The following is a 19,432-nucleotide window of genomic DNA, read 5'->3' on the forward strand; positions in this document are numbered from 1 at the left end:
TGGATGAAGGTGGCTGGTGCTGAATACAGCATTAAAACTGCTGCTGATAGAGATTACTCTAGAAATAATAAATGCGTGCTTTCAGAACATAATTATTGACTCCTGCTATAGTTTAATGGCGCATAAATGCAAATAATGCCTGAATGGTCACATTTGAATCATAGGATTGTTTGCAGTTTGTATTTTCAGTCCGTTTGTGCAGCTGCAGCTCAACTGAAATTTATTACAATGGATTTGTCCCCCCCCAGTTTCTGTCTAGAAAATATTTCTTTAGCCATAAGTTAATTCAAGGTGTTGTGTTGCATGTAGAAGGCTAATATACAGAACTTTACCTCAAGAGAGACCTCTGTAACAGCTATACTTGAGGCCAGATTAACTGCATTCCCGCATGGTGCAGCAATGTGTCAACACTATCACTGCATTTCTGGTAGTTATCAGGAATCAGAGTTAAACTGGTTAAGTTTCACAGGTGGGCTATGAGACCAGAAGAGCCATTTAAACTGTATCAGTTTCAATACTTTAAAGGAGACATTTATACATACCGTAATTTCTGGACTATAAGCCGCTACTTTTTTCCTACACTTTAAACACTGCGGCTTATTCTACGGTGCGGCTTATTTATGTTTTTTTCACAACTATTGTGAATCAGTCATTTTTACTAACCCTCATCAATGTGGAAAATACTAGAAGAAAAGCATATGATGCAGCTTTTAAGTTAAAAGCGATCACTCTGGCGGTTGAAGAAGGAAAGCGAGCTGCCGCGCGTAATCTTGGCATTACGGTAATCAATGGCGAGAAGGTGGAGACGCCCGCATGAAGAACTGATCCAAAGCAAAAAGACGACAAAAGCTTTTAGACGTAAACATCGCAGGTGGCCCGAGCTCCTTAACTGTTGGTACTAAAAGGTGTGTTTTCTGAGGATTCTGTGTCTATTTATCCTCCTAAATACAAATCAGTTATTTTACTGAATTGACCTTATAATTATTTTATTACAACCTGAAAGATAATGAGATGGCCAATGACATCCATCTGCTCAAAGTTTCATTCATGGACCATCTCTGGGACAATTAGATCCCAAGGTGGCGGTAGGTCAGTCTATAGCAGGTGGGACTGAGAAGCGGAGGGTTGTTAGTTCGAGCAAAGTCTAACGTGCTCACTTAGGGCCCTGTAATTCAGGGCTGTACAGTGCTTTTACCCACATGTAGCTGGGATAGGCTCCAGCCCCCTCCCTGTGACCCCGGCGTGATTTCAATCTGTGTCTGGGTGGTCTCTGGCTGGCCTGACTGGCCTCACAGCACTCATGAACACTGCCGTTATGGCTCTTCATTGATCTACATGTCTTTGGAAAACATGGTTATTAAGAGTGGTGCAAAGGAGACATTGTTTATTTGCTTTATTTATTTGAATGAGGGCATAGTTATGGAACTCAATCATATCAGGTTTATTTAAAAATATATATATATTTTTGTTCTCTACACATTTTTTTATTCTATGTACTGATGAAGACTGTCATGAAGATTGGTTTCAAATGCTGCAATGAAGGCCCAAAAGTGATGTTATTTATCATCATTGTTTTAATTTTTCTCCCTGAAATAAAACAAGCGGTCCTCAGTATCTAAGCTGCATCTTTTTTAGGGCTTGCTTTAATAACCTGTGCTCAGTCAGCTGATTCATCTTGTCATTTCTCTTTGTTCTTCCTGGTTGGAGTGAATTACGGTGGGCTGGAGCCAGTCAGGGAGCCACTCTCTCTGAGTGCAGGCATTACTTCTCCTTTTGTCCATGCTGAAAGTCATGTCCATCATATGTTGACCAGTGAGTAGAATAATGTTTTTCTTTTCACCACATCGTAGCTTGATGGACAGGAACTTAACTGCGATGTATTGAATTCTTTTTGCAGAATCTCTCCTCTTTTTTCATCTTTAATGGTGTGACTACTTGGTAGGTGCTGAAGCCCTTTTCCTCTGTAGGGATATAACTTGATTGGTGCTCTGTGGGGGTCCTTAGCTCAAAATTCAAATAGATTCAGGTAAATAAATAAACAAGAGCAACCGATGGTGCACTCGATGGGCTTGAAGTACAAAGAAAACAGAGCAATTTGCATAACCAGCAGCAAGGACTTTAGTTTTACCAAAGCACAATGGATTTTAAGAAACATCTTTATGCTGAGCAGATTCAAGTCAGGGTTCTTTTGTAACAACTGTTTTCCTTTTTGCATTTAACTTTTCCTTTCTGAAAGAATGGAATGAGAAAATTGGACTGTATTCGGGACATTTTTAAATCCCCTGCAATTAATCAGATGAAAAATGAAATTCATTTGAAAAAGACAAATCTGTGGCAGTCTAAAGTAACGTCGATTAAGCCATCATCATGATTAGTCTGATTAGAGATGTTAACGCAGTTAAAGATGTTAACACAGCTGGAACGGAGAAAGTAGAGTTACCCTTGCTCGTGCGCAGTTGGGCATATGCTAAAGAAGTGGCTAAACAGCACGCTGGCCTCCTGAACCTACAAATAAAAAACCCAAGACAGAACATACAAAACACATAAATTATTATGCACACTCTACAGGAAGGAGTTCACCTTTCTCCTTAAATTACCACATTAACACAAAGCATATGTTAGTAGGAGATTCTGCTAGAATTTTGGCTGATACATTGCCCAGCTTGTGATAAACCACATTCCAAGTGTGTTTCTTCATGCAAAAATGAACCGCGATTATTTTAGATTTAAAACAAATAATATTTAATTGAGAATAATTCACAACAATCATTTATTGGTAGTTCAAGCCATTTTTCTTTCAGGGGAACAGTAGAATTGACCAAAAATAAGGGGGAAATGTAGAAAAACCAGGTTCTGCAGTTGTGAATTTGATTTCAGTCATTAACATTTCACAGCAAATGTCAAAGAATGGACTTTTTATTATTCAAAATATTTTACAACATCCTGTCTGCCTTCAGGAGTCTTCAAACTCTGCAGTCTGGCACCTGTGCCGTGCCGATGGGCTCCTGCTGATCACCCTCTCAAAACTCTCAGGCAAATAACCAAAAGCAATATGTTCAATATGCAAATGTTTCTGATTAGGAAATAAAAATAGTGTCATATGTTTAAATGAATGAATTTGAATTGCCCACTTTTGCTTTTGTTCAACACAACTTTTGTTCGCACAGTTCAGAAGCAAAGACACACGGTGATACGAGGGTGATACTGATGGTGCTGTTTACTCCACAACAGTGGCTTGGTGATACTGATCCAGATCTTTTTTCTTTTCTTTTTAAAAAAAGGTAATGAAGTTTGGATTTTTTTTTTTAAATGTCCAATTTTCTGGACTGTAGATTATCGACAGATGACAAAGGACACAGTAAAACACAATAAAGCACAAGGCTGAGTCCTTTTTTAATGGCACACGAAATCTGCAGCCTTGACAGAGAAAGATGGAACATGCGGGAAGGTTAAATCATTTGCACAGTATCATCTGCTTATAGATTTGTACATTTTCCTCCAAAGAAAATAAATCATCTGCCTTCACCTGCAAGAATAACGATGTTGCTATACAGGCGTGATGAATTTGCTTTGCAGCACAGACTCTTATCAGCTCAGGTTTTGCTGGTCCCGGTTAAATCAAGCTCATCTAATCCACCTATCGGTCCAAGGAGCTTAGTTTTGCTCTGAAAAACTGGATTATTGGATTGAATTTACCAATGGGAGCACTTTCAAAGCACTTAACAGTTCAACAGCTTAAGTGAATAAGAAAGGAAGAACAAACTGTTTCGAAATGCTCCAGGTTGTCAAAGGTTGACTTAAACTCAATCAAATATTCCACCCTGATTTAAAAGTTGCTGTGTTTTAGGCATCACCATTTTTGTTCCCTCTTTGCCATGGGCAGCAACACAAAAGGGATGTTCTCTGGCCGGATAAAACAACAACCCATTAGTAAACATGGAGGTAGGAGTGTTGCCCCAGGATTGAATCTTTTTTTGACGCTTCATTGTTGGTAAGAAAATTCAGTGGTTAGATCAGGATTAATGTTTGAATTGGCCTTTCTGATGTTGAAATTGAACTACTTCAAAATTGTGTGAACTGAAAAAACTCCTTACAAGAACCCATCAAGATTTAGCAGAAGTACACAAATTTTCTCAAGTACACAGCCACACACGCACGACTGTGATCAAGATCACCAAAGTGCATGTGAATATTAATGTTGTATGTTTACCGACTGAACAGATTTGGGGAACATACCAACAAATTCATCAGGACTGCCAGAATATATGAACTTATATATGAACTTATATATGAAATTATTCAAACCTTCAACTTTTACTGAAAGTGAAGGCTGCGATCTGAAGTCTGGTGATGATGTTTCATCTAATGAAGGACGACTTAAAAGCAACAAGATTTTCCTCTACAGTTTTAATTTCCATACACAATCAGTGTATGGAATCATTTGAATCGAGAGCTTCAGGTGGAGTGTGAATGAATCGGTTGTCTTCTTTTCATCAAAGTTAACCTAGAACCCAAATTAGTCTATCTAATAACCTGTGTGTCCACTGCAATCCATCTTTAACCTGCAGACACTGGCCTAATGACTTAAACACTGTTATTCAACATCACCAAAGATATACATACACGGGGGCACATTAAAGGCCTTCAATCACAATGTATTTAACCATTCTAGCTCATCAAAGTAGACCATGAGCTTAAAACACAGTGATTAGGGTTTGCCACTCTGCGGCTCTTAAGTGATTACACTGAGATCATTTAATCAAGAGCACATGGTTAAATGCTTTGTCAGCTTTTGGCACTGTCATTTCACCACGTAGAATAAAATAATTATCTATGAATTGCATGGAAGAGAAGGGCTGCTGAGGAGGTAGAGAACAGCAATAGCATAAATCTATAAAGAAAACAAACATTAAATTTATGCGTTCTAAAAATAACTGATTAAATCAGGTTAAACTATATGCATATGTCAGCATAGCACAAGCAGAGGTTGCATTACGCTCCAAGATAAATGGGAGTGAAGATGGGAACTTGTTCAAACGAAGGGTGGTGCAGCTGGCTTGCAATGCCAAGATGTAGCTGTACTGTATCAGCCATATCTAAACACCTAAAGGCAGGAACATATCCACTAGTTGTACACGGACACGGACATTAATCATCCTCTTTGATACCATTCACTTATTATGCATCTCTGTGATGTGCAGATTCACCTCACTCTCACGTCTATGGATCAAAGTGGTTTTATGCACTCAAGCCACGGAGTTGCCATCTTGAACCATTTCTCCAAAGAGCTGTTAATTATTTTTTAAATGCACGTTACCCATGTGGCTTACAGGAAAAACATGCCGTGTTTAATTCTATGACGAGCTTTAACAGGTTTCCAAACTGTGCATCAAGCTAATGTGGGAAAATATCTGGTCGCTGATTTTTGTATTATTTTTTTTACCATCATTTTAATATTACAGCCCTTAATAATATATCATCATGAAGTGTTTTGAGAGAGTGGTACTCACCATTGTTTAGGAACCCTCGACCCCCGCGTGTTAATATTCAAAAGGTCCATCTCGGATGGCATCACAGCTGTTGTCCAATATTCCCTCTTCCCTCAAAATGATCACACTTGGCCAGCACTCCACCCCCGGGCCCAAGTATGTCAAGAATGCAAAGTGGACTTCAGCCAGCATCCTCTCCAACATTGGCACCCCACAGGGATGCGTTCTCAGCCCATCCTCTACACCCTGTTCACCTACACCCGCGTTGCCTCCAACAGCAAACTTCATTGTGAAGTTCACCAACAACACCACAGTGACCAGACTCATCGCTGGTGGGGACGACGTGGCCTACAGGATCAAGGTGGCCAACATGGTGTCATGGTGTGAGGACAACAACCTCTCCCTCAACACAGACAAGAGGAAGGGGATAGTGGTGGACTTGAAACGGAGGGGGAACCTCGGCCACCACTGTTCAGCTTGAATTGAAAAAGGGGAGTAATACACTCCTTTGTCAACATCAGAGGACCTCATTTAGACACTTGACAGTTGACAGCTGGTTGAGAAAGCTTAAGTCCTGAGTAGGAGGATGTTTGCTTGTCGACCGAGATCCTCGGCCATGTCTACAGTTGCAATGTTGAGACCATCAAGAGACCAGCTGCATCACAATTCTGGTACTACAGTACTGTTGCCATGGAGGGAAGATACCCACAGTGGTGAAGACTGCTGAGAAGATGTCCTCCCTGCAGGGCATCTGCCACTCCCCAGCCCACAGGAGAGCTGCCTTCTGTCTTCAGCGAAACAACCACAAAATGAACAATTCAGACTTATACTCAAGCTGAATGCACCGAAGGGTGAAATGCAGGACATCCAGATGGGAGGACTCTTTTTTCCTGCCGCCATCAGGCTTATAAACAGCTTATAGGAGTTTAGAAGCACGGCTATCCTCTAACAACAATCCTGACTGTTTACACTCCCAATTTGCACATACAGCTGGTGTTGTTACATTCCTAATTTGCACACTTCTATTTCTGCAGCGATCTTCTTTTGAATGCAAATTTCAGTATTTAGCGACGGTAGACTTTCATTTTGAACATGGAGTTGGTTTGTGCTATTCTTAATATGTCATGCTGAATGAATTCTGAATGACCTTGTCATCTATTCTCCTTATCTCTGGCAGTTGTGGTGAGCAAAGCATAGACTGAACAAGAGCATGAGTTTCCTACTGTGCAACATGTTTCATACTGTGTGTATGACAGCAAATGCTTTGGCTTTAAAGACTGGCTGTGTGTGGCGGGGGGCATGACCACTTTAGAAAGAGGCAGAGGTTTTCTTGGACCTTTTCACCTCTCTGTCTAATCTTACTGATTAAATTGTCCTGCACTTTATCGTGCAATGTGGTTGATATGAAATTCTTCTCAAATACTTACTAACGTGGGCATTTGTGCAAAAATCTCACCATTTTATTTTTCCCATGCTTCTGATAACTGGACTGACCTTTTGTGAATATTAAACTCTGAACAGTTATGAGAACAAAGGCTGGTTTTGGAAAATTCCACTTTTGAAGCCAACAGGAAGTGGGTGCATGTAAGACAAGAATGGCCCTTTGACTGGTGTATTTCATCTGGGATATAATTTATAATCATCTTTTCCCTCCAGTGCGTTCTGTACGATAGAGGAAATGGATGTCAGAACCATGTGTTGTTATTATTTATTTATTTTTAAGTGTGGCTTAAATGTGCAACATTTGTGCACAAGCACAAAACCTGCTTTGTGGCGGGTTGGGAGTAATTTGTCAGATTCATAAATGCATGTTTTTATTTATGAACTTTTTACCATTTCCCTCTTTTAATGATATTCAACTCTTGAGTGAGAATGACAAATGATGTGAAATGTGTCCAGATCAAGCATATTGCAATCCATAGCAAGTGATGTGCTGATTATTTGCTTGCAGAGTGTTCACAGGAATCCTGGCAGACCCACTTAAGCTCCAGTGATTTCAATCTAGCACCACTGCATGTTATTTGTCTTTGTACCCGTCAGTTCTTGGGTTTTTTGGGGGGTTTTTTAGCCATAAAAGTATGAATACTGCATCTCACTCTGAAATAATGCAGAACATTGCTTACACTTCCCTTCAATCTTGGGTGGTATTTACTAGTGGCTCTGAATTAAGCCTTTCAGGTGAGTGACAGTTTGACCCCAGATGAGAAAATACAAATGAAATTCAAGCCTTTGATGGGGATGACAGTCATAATCACAATGCTGTGTTAAGCTGATTAGCCAAAGCTACAGCCAATAACTATCACAAGTAATTGCATCACAGTGACGCTCTCACCCTCTGTGGCCTTTTTACACATTACGTATAGGCCTTCCGGTGGAGAGGTGCACATATGGATTTTTTTCATTCATTTCTTGTGAAAAATTGCAAAGCGAGAATTGCACAATGCAGGAAAAAAAGTGGAAAAGTATAGAATATTTGGTACATTTTGAAAATTACATTTTGGGATCAAGCGTTGTCCTGCTGCCATCAGTCTGCCAGAACTTTTTAGAACTATCTTAAAAACATATTTGACAAATTTCATTTTATTGGTAATATTGACACATTTCTGGAAACGGTGAAAGTCAATGCTGCCAAAGGTTAGAGACTTTTAAATAGGCTTTTTCCCAGTTCATGGTGAACCAAGAGAGGCTTTACATTACAAATCAGGATGAGCATCCCTAAAATCTGTACTGTACATATTTTGATGTTTTTAATGAAATCTCCCTTATCCCAAACAATTAAAAAAATTCCAATTCCATGTGAGTGTTTTGAAAAGTGTTTTGAAAATCCAGGGCATTTTCATAAAGATTTAGCACAACTGACACATGCCAAGGAACAAAATGATCATGCAGTATGTAAATGCTTTTTTTGTGCTTTTGATTTGTTGTTAGCTGTACTCTTCTGAACCAACTCAGCCTGCGTGATTGCATTTTCCACACTTTTCTATTTCCTGTGTAAAAAGGAAACTAAGACCGGAAAGGTTTTTTTTAACACAGTGGAAATATAAAAGAAAGTTTTTAGTCTTTGGCTTGATGCTTGATTTGCCACTTTTATCGTTGCTGTTTGACAACCGGTAATTGTTGACTACTACTACTACTAAACTTTAAAACTAAAAGAACTTGCAAGTAATTAAATGCTGTTACTCAATTTTCCATTTAACCTCCACTTTATTGCCTCCTGTAAAACAATCCATCACTTACACCTCACACCCAGCCGTGATTAATGATTTTAGATGAGAACCATTTCCAATTTTCTAAATATTAAGGTGAGCCCACTTGCACATGGACGCATACATGTTAAGTGTTTTGTTCTTAGGTATGGGTTTGTTATTACCTCTGTGGTGCTACATACCGGCTACATTGTTTCAGGCAAGTCTGCAGGAGCAAACAATTATCCAGCAAGCAATTCAATTTATGGCCATTTCAAAGCAATTTTCTTTTCATCCAAAGTGACAGGAAGCTTAAAAACACCACAGACACATTTAGTATAGCCTTTACAGCTTTTTGTGAAAGGTCAGTTTGAAAGAGATTGAGTGACAGGGCAGTGTACACAAGTAGTGGTTGGGATAGAAAGCCTGCCTGCAACCCTATTTAAAAATAAGTCAACAATGATGTTTTGGTACGTCTCTAAGTGAAATCCAATTAGGTGGCAGGAACCATGGTTTTCATCAGATTACCTTCTTCCTTGCATCCCTGGCATCTAGCCAGCTCAAATTGGCTGTTGTCAAATTCCTGAAAACACTTATTTAATGTTTATAACCCCTGACAGGTGAAGTAAAGAACATGTTAATTTGCTGCCTAATGTGTCCTAAACGCGGTGTTGAAGAGATAATCTGTTCATTACTTCACCTGTCAGGGGTTCTAATGTTATGGGTGATGGCCGTACACCCTTGAGTTCTAAAGAAAGGTAGAGACTCACAACAATGACAGCAGCATCACAAGCTTCCCAGAGACATTACAGCACACCCATGTTCCCTCCTCTTCCAGTCTTGGCTATAATCTGTAACTCCCACGCAAATACACGGAAATAATTATACCCATCTTTCATTGAGACTGTTGCATCTACATTTGTTCCCCTCCACAGAATTTTGTAAAATAAATCTTATTTACATCTGGTTGTACGTCTGTCATACAGTGCGGGATGTTTGCAGCTTGTTGCAATAATTAAACCTTTTCAAAATAAAAATCCGTCATTTGTGGTAACATAGTAACAAGAGAAATGCATGCAGCCACAGGCAGGAAGGCGGGAGATAATGGAAAGTAGGAGTGGAATGACTGGACTGTCAAACCTGACTATTCATAGAAGCAGCTGGAGCATCTTCAATGAATCGGCTCTGGTAAAGCTGAGGACAGATCTGCCCCTGTTCAGTTCTATTAAATTAACTCTCTGTGGACATGATGGAATCACCAACTGCTGTCAGACCATTGAAGAAGTGGGACCGACATTTGATTTTCTGAAGGTTCTGACTTTGGTAGTTCTTCCTTTGCAAGAGTGTCCTGTGTGTTTGATTTAACATTCATATTCATGTGCCCTTCATCCTCAATGAGCAGGATGTATTATTCATTAGCTATTTCATGTTTCTACATGTTTTTATATGCATGTTGCATAAAATCATTGATACCCTTTAATGCTTTTTAGAACCAATCTATATTAAAAATTAAAGAGACAAACAAAAACGAACCTTTTCTTCTATTTGGCATCACCGTGGCTTCTGTAGGAATTGAAAATGAATACATGACACTGAGAATATTGATAGCATCACTGCATGTAAACAATGATACAGTGCACGATCCTCATAATTAGTAATATTCTAATACAGGCTCTCATTTGTTTTTTTTAAATCAGTAATATGACTTCATCACACTGAGATTTTTTGTTATAGTGCTGCTCAAGATGCTGCTCAGACTTGTTTTTCAGCAAAAGTGCAGGGAATATCTTGTCAGCACTAACAATCATATTATTTTGCTAAATACAATTATGATTTTAAAGATGCTGTCTGGGGTGTCCGACTATTTTGTTCCCAATAATCTGCCAGAAAGAGACAAATGTCCCCAGAAATAGGTGAGATCTCAACCAGACATGAGCTTCATTAGTTCTTCTTGATTCTTGATTTCTATTTGCAAGAGAATTTTGCATTTTCCAAGCAAACATCGAACAGTTCTTTGAATTGTTTAAATGTGCCTCAAACTTCAGCTATAACTCAAAGTCAATATTTATATGACATTACGTCATGGTAATAGTATTATTAAAGTTATAATATAATCTATTACTATACTAGTTATTATAAAAAAAATCCTTTTATTTCAGTGCTCCTGCCATGTAATGATGCAATATCTTGGTAGAAATACAGCATTTTGGGTGTTTTCAGAACCTGTATTTAAGGTGTTGTTCAGCTTTTCGCTCCCTGTAACCTTTTCTTTTTCACTGTGCAAACATTTTATAAATATTTGCATCTGTGGCCAATTTCTCTGCTGCATTCTGAAGAGATTTTTTGGGTGATGTAATGAGAAATTCCCTTACATTTCCACAGATACCCTGATGCAGATATACTTTGCTCCATTTGCTATTGCTTTGATATTGACCAAACCCTACCAAACTCCTGAGGCCTAATTTGATTAATTGAAGTGTAAGAAGATTTCTCTTTTCCCTCCCAAAAGACGTGTTTGAAGTACACACTGGAAATTGCAAAGAGAAATGGAAAGTCATTTATATCATCTGAATAAGTACTGAAGAAATATTTGAAAATTTAATCTTTTTTTTCCCTCCTTGAAATGCATTTGTGTTTAAATTGAATATCAAACCACGTTTTCAGAAATATATCAATTTTGCTTGTTTCACGAATGAAAATTGGAGAAATCCCAAAACATTTCTAGACGAAATGTTTGTGGCCATTGTTTCCATTGTTAATATTAACTTTGGCGTCCTTAACGATGGATGGATGGATGGATGGATGGATGGATGGATGGATGGGTGGGTGGATGGATGGGTGGGTGGATGGGTGGATGGATGGATGGGTGGGTGGATGGATGGATGGGTGGGTGGGTGGGTGGATGGATGGATGGGTGGGTGGATGGATGGGTGGGTGGATGGGTGGATGGATGGGTGGGTGGGTGGATGGATGGGTGGGTGGGTGGGTGGATGAAGTTGTTAAATTTCTAATAAAACAGTGCGAAGAGCCTCAGTTTGTCCGCAAGCAGGTGATGACTTTATTTGTGTGTGTGTGTGTGTGCGTGTGTGTGTGTGTCTGTGTGTGTGTGCATTGAGCTTAAATGGGAGCAGGGTCATTAAGTGTCTTCTCAAGAGGCAGGTGCTGCAATAACTCAAATCTGACCTCCTTTTTCTGACCCATTTTAGGTCACATACCAGGTTAAATGAGCGCCGCTGAGACAAAACACATCATCCTGGACTTTCTGAAACAAAGCAACTTGCCAGCTTTGACTGGCATTAATTGCCTCCGAAGAGCTGCAATCATGACCTATTACTCCCCTATTTTCCAACACCCCAGCGGTGATTATACCTCCAAAGGGGAAAAAAATGCAGCAAACAAAATGGTTCTGCAAAGACTTAAACTGCCCTTAAAGAATGTTAGCGTGTATCACTAAAAGACAGATTCTGATTCCCTTCCCCAGTACCGGTAAGTGTCATTGTGATGCATTGTTTACCGTTTTCACCTCCAAGATAATTCCACGTAAACCAGACTGGTTTAAACAGTGTAAAGCAAAGGTCAGAAAAGCAGACTTTGTATGGCGTAGACCTGAAATCCTCCATCTATTACAAAGGGGCTTTATAAAATATGCATGCTAGTGGTGTACACATTATAAAAGTGTACACATGCATGTACACTCCATATAGATCTCATTAACATGTCAAGTCAAAGCGATCTTTCTGTCTCAGTGTGTAAACGTCCGACTTCAATGGGCTTACTATGCTTCAGGGAACACTAAACAAATTCCCCTTATTTAAATAGAAACTGCATTATATGTTGCAAATTGGATCAATCTGAAGAGGCTCGCAATCTCAGTTCCTGACAATACAAACTTGGCGTGTGTGTGTGTGTGTGTGTGCGTGTGTGTGTGTGTGTGTGTATGTGTGTTATCCCTCAGCTAATCCTTTCATGATCATTTGAACTACTTTCACTTTCAGCATCATAGTCTGTGGTTCCATTTACATGAACACATTGTTTGTCGTCGGGATTAAAAGTGTATTTTAGGATTTTCCCTTGTCTTTGGCAATCTGCATGACTTTAAACGCACCACGCTGTTTTTTTTCATATCCAGAATTCTTTGATTGTTCAAAGACCTGAGTAATTGTGTAACATTCAGGCCACACGCTGATCAGACTCTCCTGTCTTTTTAGATTAAAAGTGATCTTATACTGTCCTTTCTGTGTGTATACCTTTGCATGATGGATGTTTCTAATTGATAATTTTTATTTTGAACATGCAAGTGCAAATAAGGACAGTTTCAAAAAATATGAGAGATAATAAGAATAAACAGTTCCACAGACATTTTTTCCACAAAACACAGATTCAAAAAAGTAGGAAGAAGTAAATTCTTCTATGATCCTTTGACTCATGTCAGTAGTAAAACCATCTCTGCTGGTGTGACACGTCTGCCCATAGACCCTCAAACTGGCCCAAGAAAAGCTTAAAAAAGAAGAAATGGGATATGAGTTTGAGCTTTCCCCAGGGAGAATTTCCTTTTCTTTGCTTTACCGTGACATCCCCGCCCTGGTCACGTAGTACATGTGACAGGATTAATTGCTTTTTATAGAAATCCATCCATGGTTCAAAGACCATTAAATGTGAAAATGATGTCATTAAATGGACTGAAAAGTATGTTATTACAGGTCAAATGCAGGTTCTACCTGAACGAATGTATGTATTAGGAATTATGTCATTTTTCATCTTTTTCTTCCCATTTTTCTCCTTTATGTAAATATTATGCTGTATTTTATGCCTACCTTTTTGCGTCTGAAAGCTCGGATTTCAAAACATCAAAAGGGTTGATGAATCTTAAATCTTACTTTATTAGCCTGTCACACCGGTGTGCTTTGTCTGAAAAGGCCCAAATCATTCATCAATCTTTTCTCTAAACTCCAGCAGTCCTAATTTCAGCTTTTCACGAAGTTTCATAATCACACTTTTATCAAGTTAATGCGGTCTGCTAGCCTAGCTGCAACAGGTCACTGGATACCGATAAGGATGTGACCGATACGACTTTCATACATTTAATTCTGTTTTAGCACAGGAGAAATTTGAACATTTAGAAGTTTTGCAGCCTTGTCAGAGGTGTTATTTAAGCATTTATTCTGATGTTTAACTGTACAAACTGCTTAAAGAAAATCGATGCTGGGACAAAAGGTCAAGAAATGAATGTTTCAATAGTGTGTTAAGCAGATTGACAATTTAACGGGTTTTTAAAAATTCCACCAGGAAGCTGATCTGTAAGGTTATTAACTGACAATTATTGATGTCACGTCCTTCATATTTGGTAAAGCCCCTAGAGGTCATTTTCTGACAATTCCTGTGGAATAACTGTCTGACAGAGGTCACTGGCCAAGCAAGCAGCATCTAGAACATTGTTAATTTCTAATATTTCTGTCTACTCATGTCTGTGCCATCAATATTAGAAATGACATCATTAGTCCCAGTCCTCTTCAAGGTTCATGTTGAGCCTACCAGAGTGGTGTCAACAATAAAAGTTTTTAAACGCTCATAAACTCTCTTGGAATTTCTAAAACTGCGATCTGCTAATTTAACTATCAGATATTCATTTGCAAATGAAAGCTGAAATCTAGAACAACAAAGCAGCAAAAACTAAAAATCTATCAACCTCCTCTTTTTACAGGAACTTGATGCTTTCAGGGGGCCTTGAAGTAATTGAGTGTCATTCAAATTGATTGACTTAAGATTCAAATGTTTAAACTTGCCAAGCACCCAAAAACGTAACAAAAATGTAATTTGAGGGTTTGTGGAGAATCTAGCTGGAAGGGAAGGAATGAATGCCAAATTTGTGTGTACTCAAGTTAAAAATGCCCTAAAAATCAACATGCTGTACTTTCCTACAGGCCTGCGAGACCTTTCGTTATCTCCTGGTTCTTTGAAAATGCCCTGAAGCGTATTGTTGGCTGGAGCAGAAAAACACTGGATTGGGTTTTTTTTTAGTGTCACTTGGCAAAGGCAACTTTGCTGCTTTTGCCACAACGTTTTTCGAATATCGAGCATCTTGTTCTGAAGTGGCCACAGACGTTACACTTCCAACAGCGTATTCAGACGATCTGTCAGCCATGAAGGTTTGCTCCAGATTATAGCTTCAAATAGCAGATGCAGGCAAGACCTGTCTGGAATATATAGACATCAGAAAAAAGATGAGCAAGCTTTGAATATCTATCTATCTATCTATCTATCTATCTATCTATCTATCTATCTATCTATCTATCTATCTGTCTATCTGTCTATCTGTCTGTCTGTCTCCCATTTATATCTATTTCTCAAGAGAGAGAGCCATAGATCTAAATGGGACACACTTAGTTTTTAACTACAATAACTTTTTATTTATCTTATCTATTTATCTAATTCATTAGTTGTGCAACATAAGACAGACTCTGACTGTGTTTAGGTGAGCTTTGCAGAGGGACGAAGGGACAAATATGTGTGAAAGTGGACAAACTCGTGAAAGACGAATCGTATTTTGGCTGTGAATCAGTCTGTCGGAGCGAAAGATGCTTGGCAGCCTGGAGCTCTTTTTTTTTTTTAATGAACAATGCGCATCATTAACAGCAATCATCAGGCAGTTTGGTGTGGAGGAACAGTCAGGTCATCTGTTAAAAGTGTCCCCGCACAAGGTGGAAATAAATGGCTGGTTGAGGAGGCCAAAGGAGAAGTGCCTTGTTTTCTTACTCCCTCTGTGTCACCAAGAGTCTGATGAGAAACATTGCAGGCATCTGTTGCCTCTTGCTGTTTGTGTTGTTATCATCTCAACACAAAAGATGTGTTTACATATTCGTGAATATTTTGATTTACGATGATGCACTAATTTGACAGAGTAGGAGCACTCACATTATCTGCCAGTACTGGACTCTAAGGCCACAAGTTCATGTAGCAGCACAACCAGAAAAACACGTCTATGACTGGACGGTGGGTGGTTTATTCTGACTCAAGTGTCATGCTGCGGTTGTTTTCTAAGTACCTCATTATCACCCTCTACAAAAAACTATACCAGTGTTCTAACAATAAAGCATTTTCACATGGCGGGGGAATCAGATCCACCATCAGAAGACTCTACAGGAGACCCAGGACACACTGGAGGGACTATGTCTCAACTGGTCTGGGAATGAGCCTGAAGAAGGAGCGGATGGATGGATGGATGGATGGATGGATGGATGGATGGATGGATGGATGGATGGATGGCAGCTTTGGTGTGAGAGGCATCTAAGCCAAAAATCATGATCTATTATTGAATCTAACCTTCTCAAGGAGGCCGGTGGAAGCTGTATCAGCAGCACGATGGGGACTTGTAGGAGGTTTGATGCTCCATCTACTGACAGGCTCTTTGGGCACCTGCTCACCTGAGAACGCTGACAAAGAGAACTTTATTATCATGAAAGGGGGCTCCATAGGGTAGAGAATTGTACTTTCTCAACTGTAAAGATGCATTAGAAAGCACTTTGCCATTTTTCCTATTGTTCCAGTGATGGTACTCAGGGATCTAGCTCTTTCTCTCCTCTCTGCCACTCCATCCCTCTATCTCCCCTCCCTCCACCTCTCAATCACATTCCCTCTCTCTCTCCCCCTCACTCTCTCTTATATTTCCTCCCGCTCTCTCCCTCATATTCCATCTCTCTCTTCCACCTGAGCTTTGTGCGTCGGGGACAGATGATGCAGGTGGTGGGAACGAGGTCCCCTTTCACCTTCCTCCTGATCAAACTGCTCGCAGACCGACTCGATCTCGCCTCGCGTCGGTGTCTCCTCCCGCAGAGCACCGCATCCCTTGCGTTTCTCAATCGGTTCAACGAAAATCTCTGACTTTATTTCTCTTTTAGAGGACAATAACGCATCCAAAACTTCCATCATGCACCTTTATGTGGCTGTTATCCTCGTTTACGGAGTGTCCGGTAAGTTGGTCAAGTTACTTCATAAATGCAAAGTCGTTTATGTTTAATAGTGACTATTTTGTTGCGAAAATATCCACGTAGGACACTGATAGTGAGAGCGGATCAATAATTCATTATGTACTGATTATTTTAAACTCTGGAACTGCAGAAATACCCGCTGTGAAGTCTCAATATCGATGCAAAAACCGGGGCGTCAGATGTGCGCATCCCACATCTTGCAGCCGGTAAAACTAATCATTCCACTTGGTCGGCTGCTTCCAACACGCTGGGCTATTTAGGAGCCAATGTCCATCACACCGTGGACATTTGGTCCCCTCGTTGAGCTCCGTGCGATCGCTTTTTTCCCTTCATCTGCAAATAACCGTTTCTTTCTGTCAGAATGGAACAATATGGGGTCAATCTTTATTTCTATGCTTTAGAACTAAATGTGCAGAACACTCACACTTCCAATTTGAAAACGTGCAGATCTGGTTGAGCCACACGCTGAGTTAGTCGAACACCACACTGAAGCCAGCTCATGTAGTTGGTAGGGCGATGTCTCCAGCTGAGCTGTTTCTGTTATATTGTAAAAGGTCACCAAATTAGGAGCCTCCAGTGCAGTGTCACAGAGTTTGCAACAGGAGTGCAATTTCTTCTGTAGAGAAAAGCTGTGTGCCATTCAGAGTCTCTTGTTCTATGAAAGGAGGTGGAGGTGGAGGACATCTGGTTCCCCCATCTCTTCCCCCTTTACTGTACAGAAGGCATAGAGTTAGAACAGTCAGGAGAAAGGGTTATTTCACGGGTGTAACTGCAGGTTGAGGACATATTTGCATGGTGACAATCAAAAACCCGAGGACCAGCATGTTACCATATATGTCATTTTATTTATGATATGAATTGGAATTTCATTTTAGCAACATTTACAGTTAACATCAGAAATTAATATTCCCATCTGTGCTATCTCCTGTTGATTATGTTGTGGTTGATCTCCCCTATGCAAAGGTGCTCTCTGCTCCACCTCAGATTATTTTGTCTCCTTTCACTTGTGATGAGCATCATTGTGCACATTATAGCGTAACATATAAGATGCATTACAGCTTGTCAACGGAAGGAAATGGGGAGCAAAACAATATGAAATGCAACTCCTGTTATTACCTAATCAATTAAGGCTAAATTTCACCTAAAAGTAAAATAACACTACGGAGAATACTCCATACCTGATGGACGTCATTACCTATAATAGTAGTAATAGCTTGATAGCATAATAAAGCAGCCAGTCAGTAACATGTACGTCAAATAATGAAAGATTTCAAGCCATATGCACTTGATCATATATAGAATACAGAGTCCTTCATGTCCATATCTTCAGTGGAAAAACAAGCGCAAGAACAGATGCACCAAAATGATCCCCCTGAGCTACAGCTTTGTCTGTTGAGGTTGCTGAGGTGATTGGTAATGAACTGGAACTGGTTCTGCTGACTTGGAGGGTCGTTTGTGGGATACTGGGCGAGATTATAGAGTTCACATAGTTATCGACAAAAAAATGGGATTGTAAGATCAATGGCCAAAAAAAAAAGCACTCCGATATTTGCTAGGCGGTTCCTAACAAAGCCACAGGCTTATTATATTTGTGACAGTGCTCAGGTGATCCTCACGATGATCCATCTGTCCATATATAAATAAGAATCTTCAGATGGTAGTGCAGCCCGTCAGGTAGCTTCATTATTTCATCACTTATCAACTCTCTCGCCTCAAACTCCAGCGACAGTCTGAAACAGTGGTTATGGCTGGTGTTACCATTTGCATGCATGAACCATGTGTTTGACACACCGAAACCCAGAGTCCAAAGTCCACATTGAAAACCTTTTTTTCAATGTCAATTCATTTCTGAGGACCTGATTTTGGCACAAAAATAACCCCATCTGAATAATCCTCCAGCGTCTCAGTAACAAGGATGCATCTGAAGCATTTCAGTAACATCCAACCTTATCCACATGCACACTCCTCCCAAGCATTAGCATTTTAATCAGAAGAGGCCTGACAATATTGTTTCTGAAATTCTGGACAGACCAACCGGGACAACAGCAGTCTCACACAAATGTCCTCTGCGAGTGTATTTCATTTTGTCCAGCTCACACTCGGGCTCTTTTAAAGCCTCTCTAAATATTTTAAATGTGTTTTCTCCAATTCTCTGAATGACCCAGATGTCAAGAAAAGAAAATATTTGTCTTTGTAATTGTGCCAAAAGAATAAAAGTGGTGGATGGAGCCATGAAAATGTTTGGGTTCTCCTGCCATAAACACTCCAGCATCTTTCTTCTGTTGACTGTCAGTGTCGAGTCAACTACAACTTAGTCAAGAATTCAAAGCTAGGTCATGTTTTTCCTTCCAGCATCATTTATTAACATCGGGGCTACTTAGTAACCATCAGTGCCATTTGCATTGCACTGATAGTGTATGGAAACATAATCGACAAACTCTCTTTGATGGCTGGAAATGAACTTCAGCTATCTCTCCCTAACACTTGTTAGTAGAAAAATAAAATAAAACTGTTGATATTGAGCATTGGCCTGAGGCATTGAAATATGTTTGTATGTGTACTGACACATATGTGCAAAGGGGTATCTGAATTCATTTAAATACATTTGCCTTGGATTAGGTCACTGTTCTATTGTTTCATCTTTGTAAGAGCCTCCTCACTGAGTTTTTATTTTTGGGTTTGAATGGATTTAGGTTAGTCTCACAAACATGTAAACAAGGACAAAGTTCAAACACTGGTTTATTATGTCCATAATCGAAAGATTAATTGGTCC

The 19,432-nt window shown here is 39.7% G+C and overlaps 1 protein-coding gene across 1 annotated transcript in view; it reads left to right on the forward strand.

The window, feature by feature from the left end:
- The first annotated feature begins 16,373 nt into the window (after positions 1 to 16,373).
- Positions 16,374 to 19,432, forward strand: part of rxfp1 (relaxin family peptide receptor 1) — a 32,096-nt gene continuing 29,037 nt past the window's right edge. The window contains exon 1 of the mRNA XM_029847677.1: positions 16,374 to 16,641. Within this exon, the coding sequence (XP_029703537.1) occupies positions 16,599 to 16,641 (43 nt within the window). The 5' untranslated portion in view covers positions 16,374 to 16,598. The remainder of the gene's footprint in view (positions 16,642 to 19,432) is intronic.

This window comes from Takifugu rubripes, chromosome 14 (genome assembly GCF_901000725.2).
Source record: "Takifugu rubripes chromosome 14, fTakRub1.2, whole genome shotgun sequence".
NCBI classification, from domain to species: Eukaryota; Metazoa; Chordata; class Actinopteri; order Tetraodontiformes; family Tetraodontidae; genus Takifugu; species Takifugu rubripes.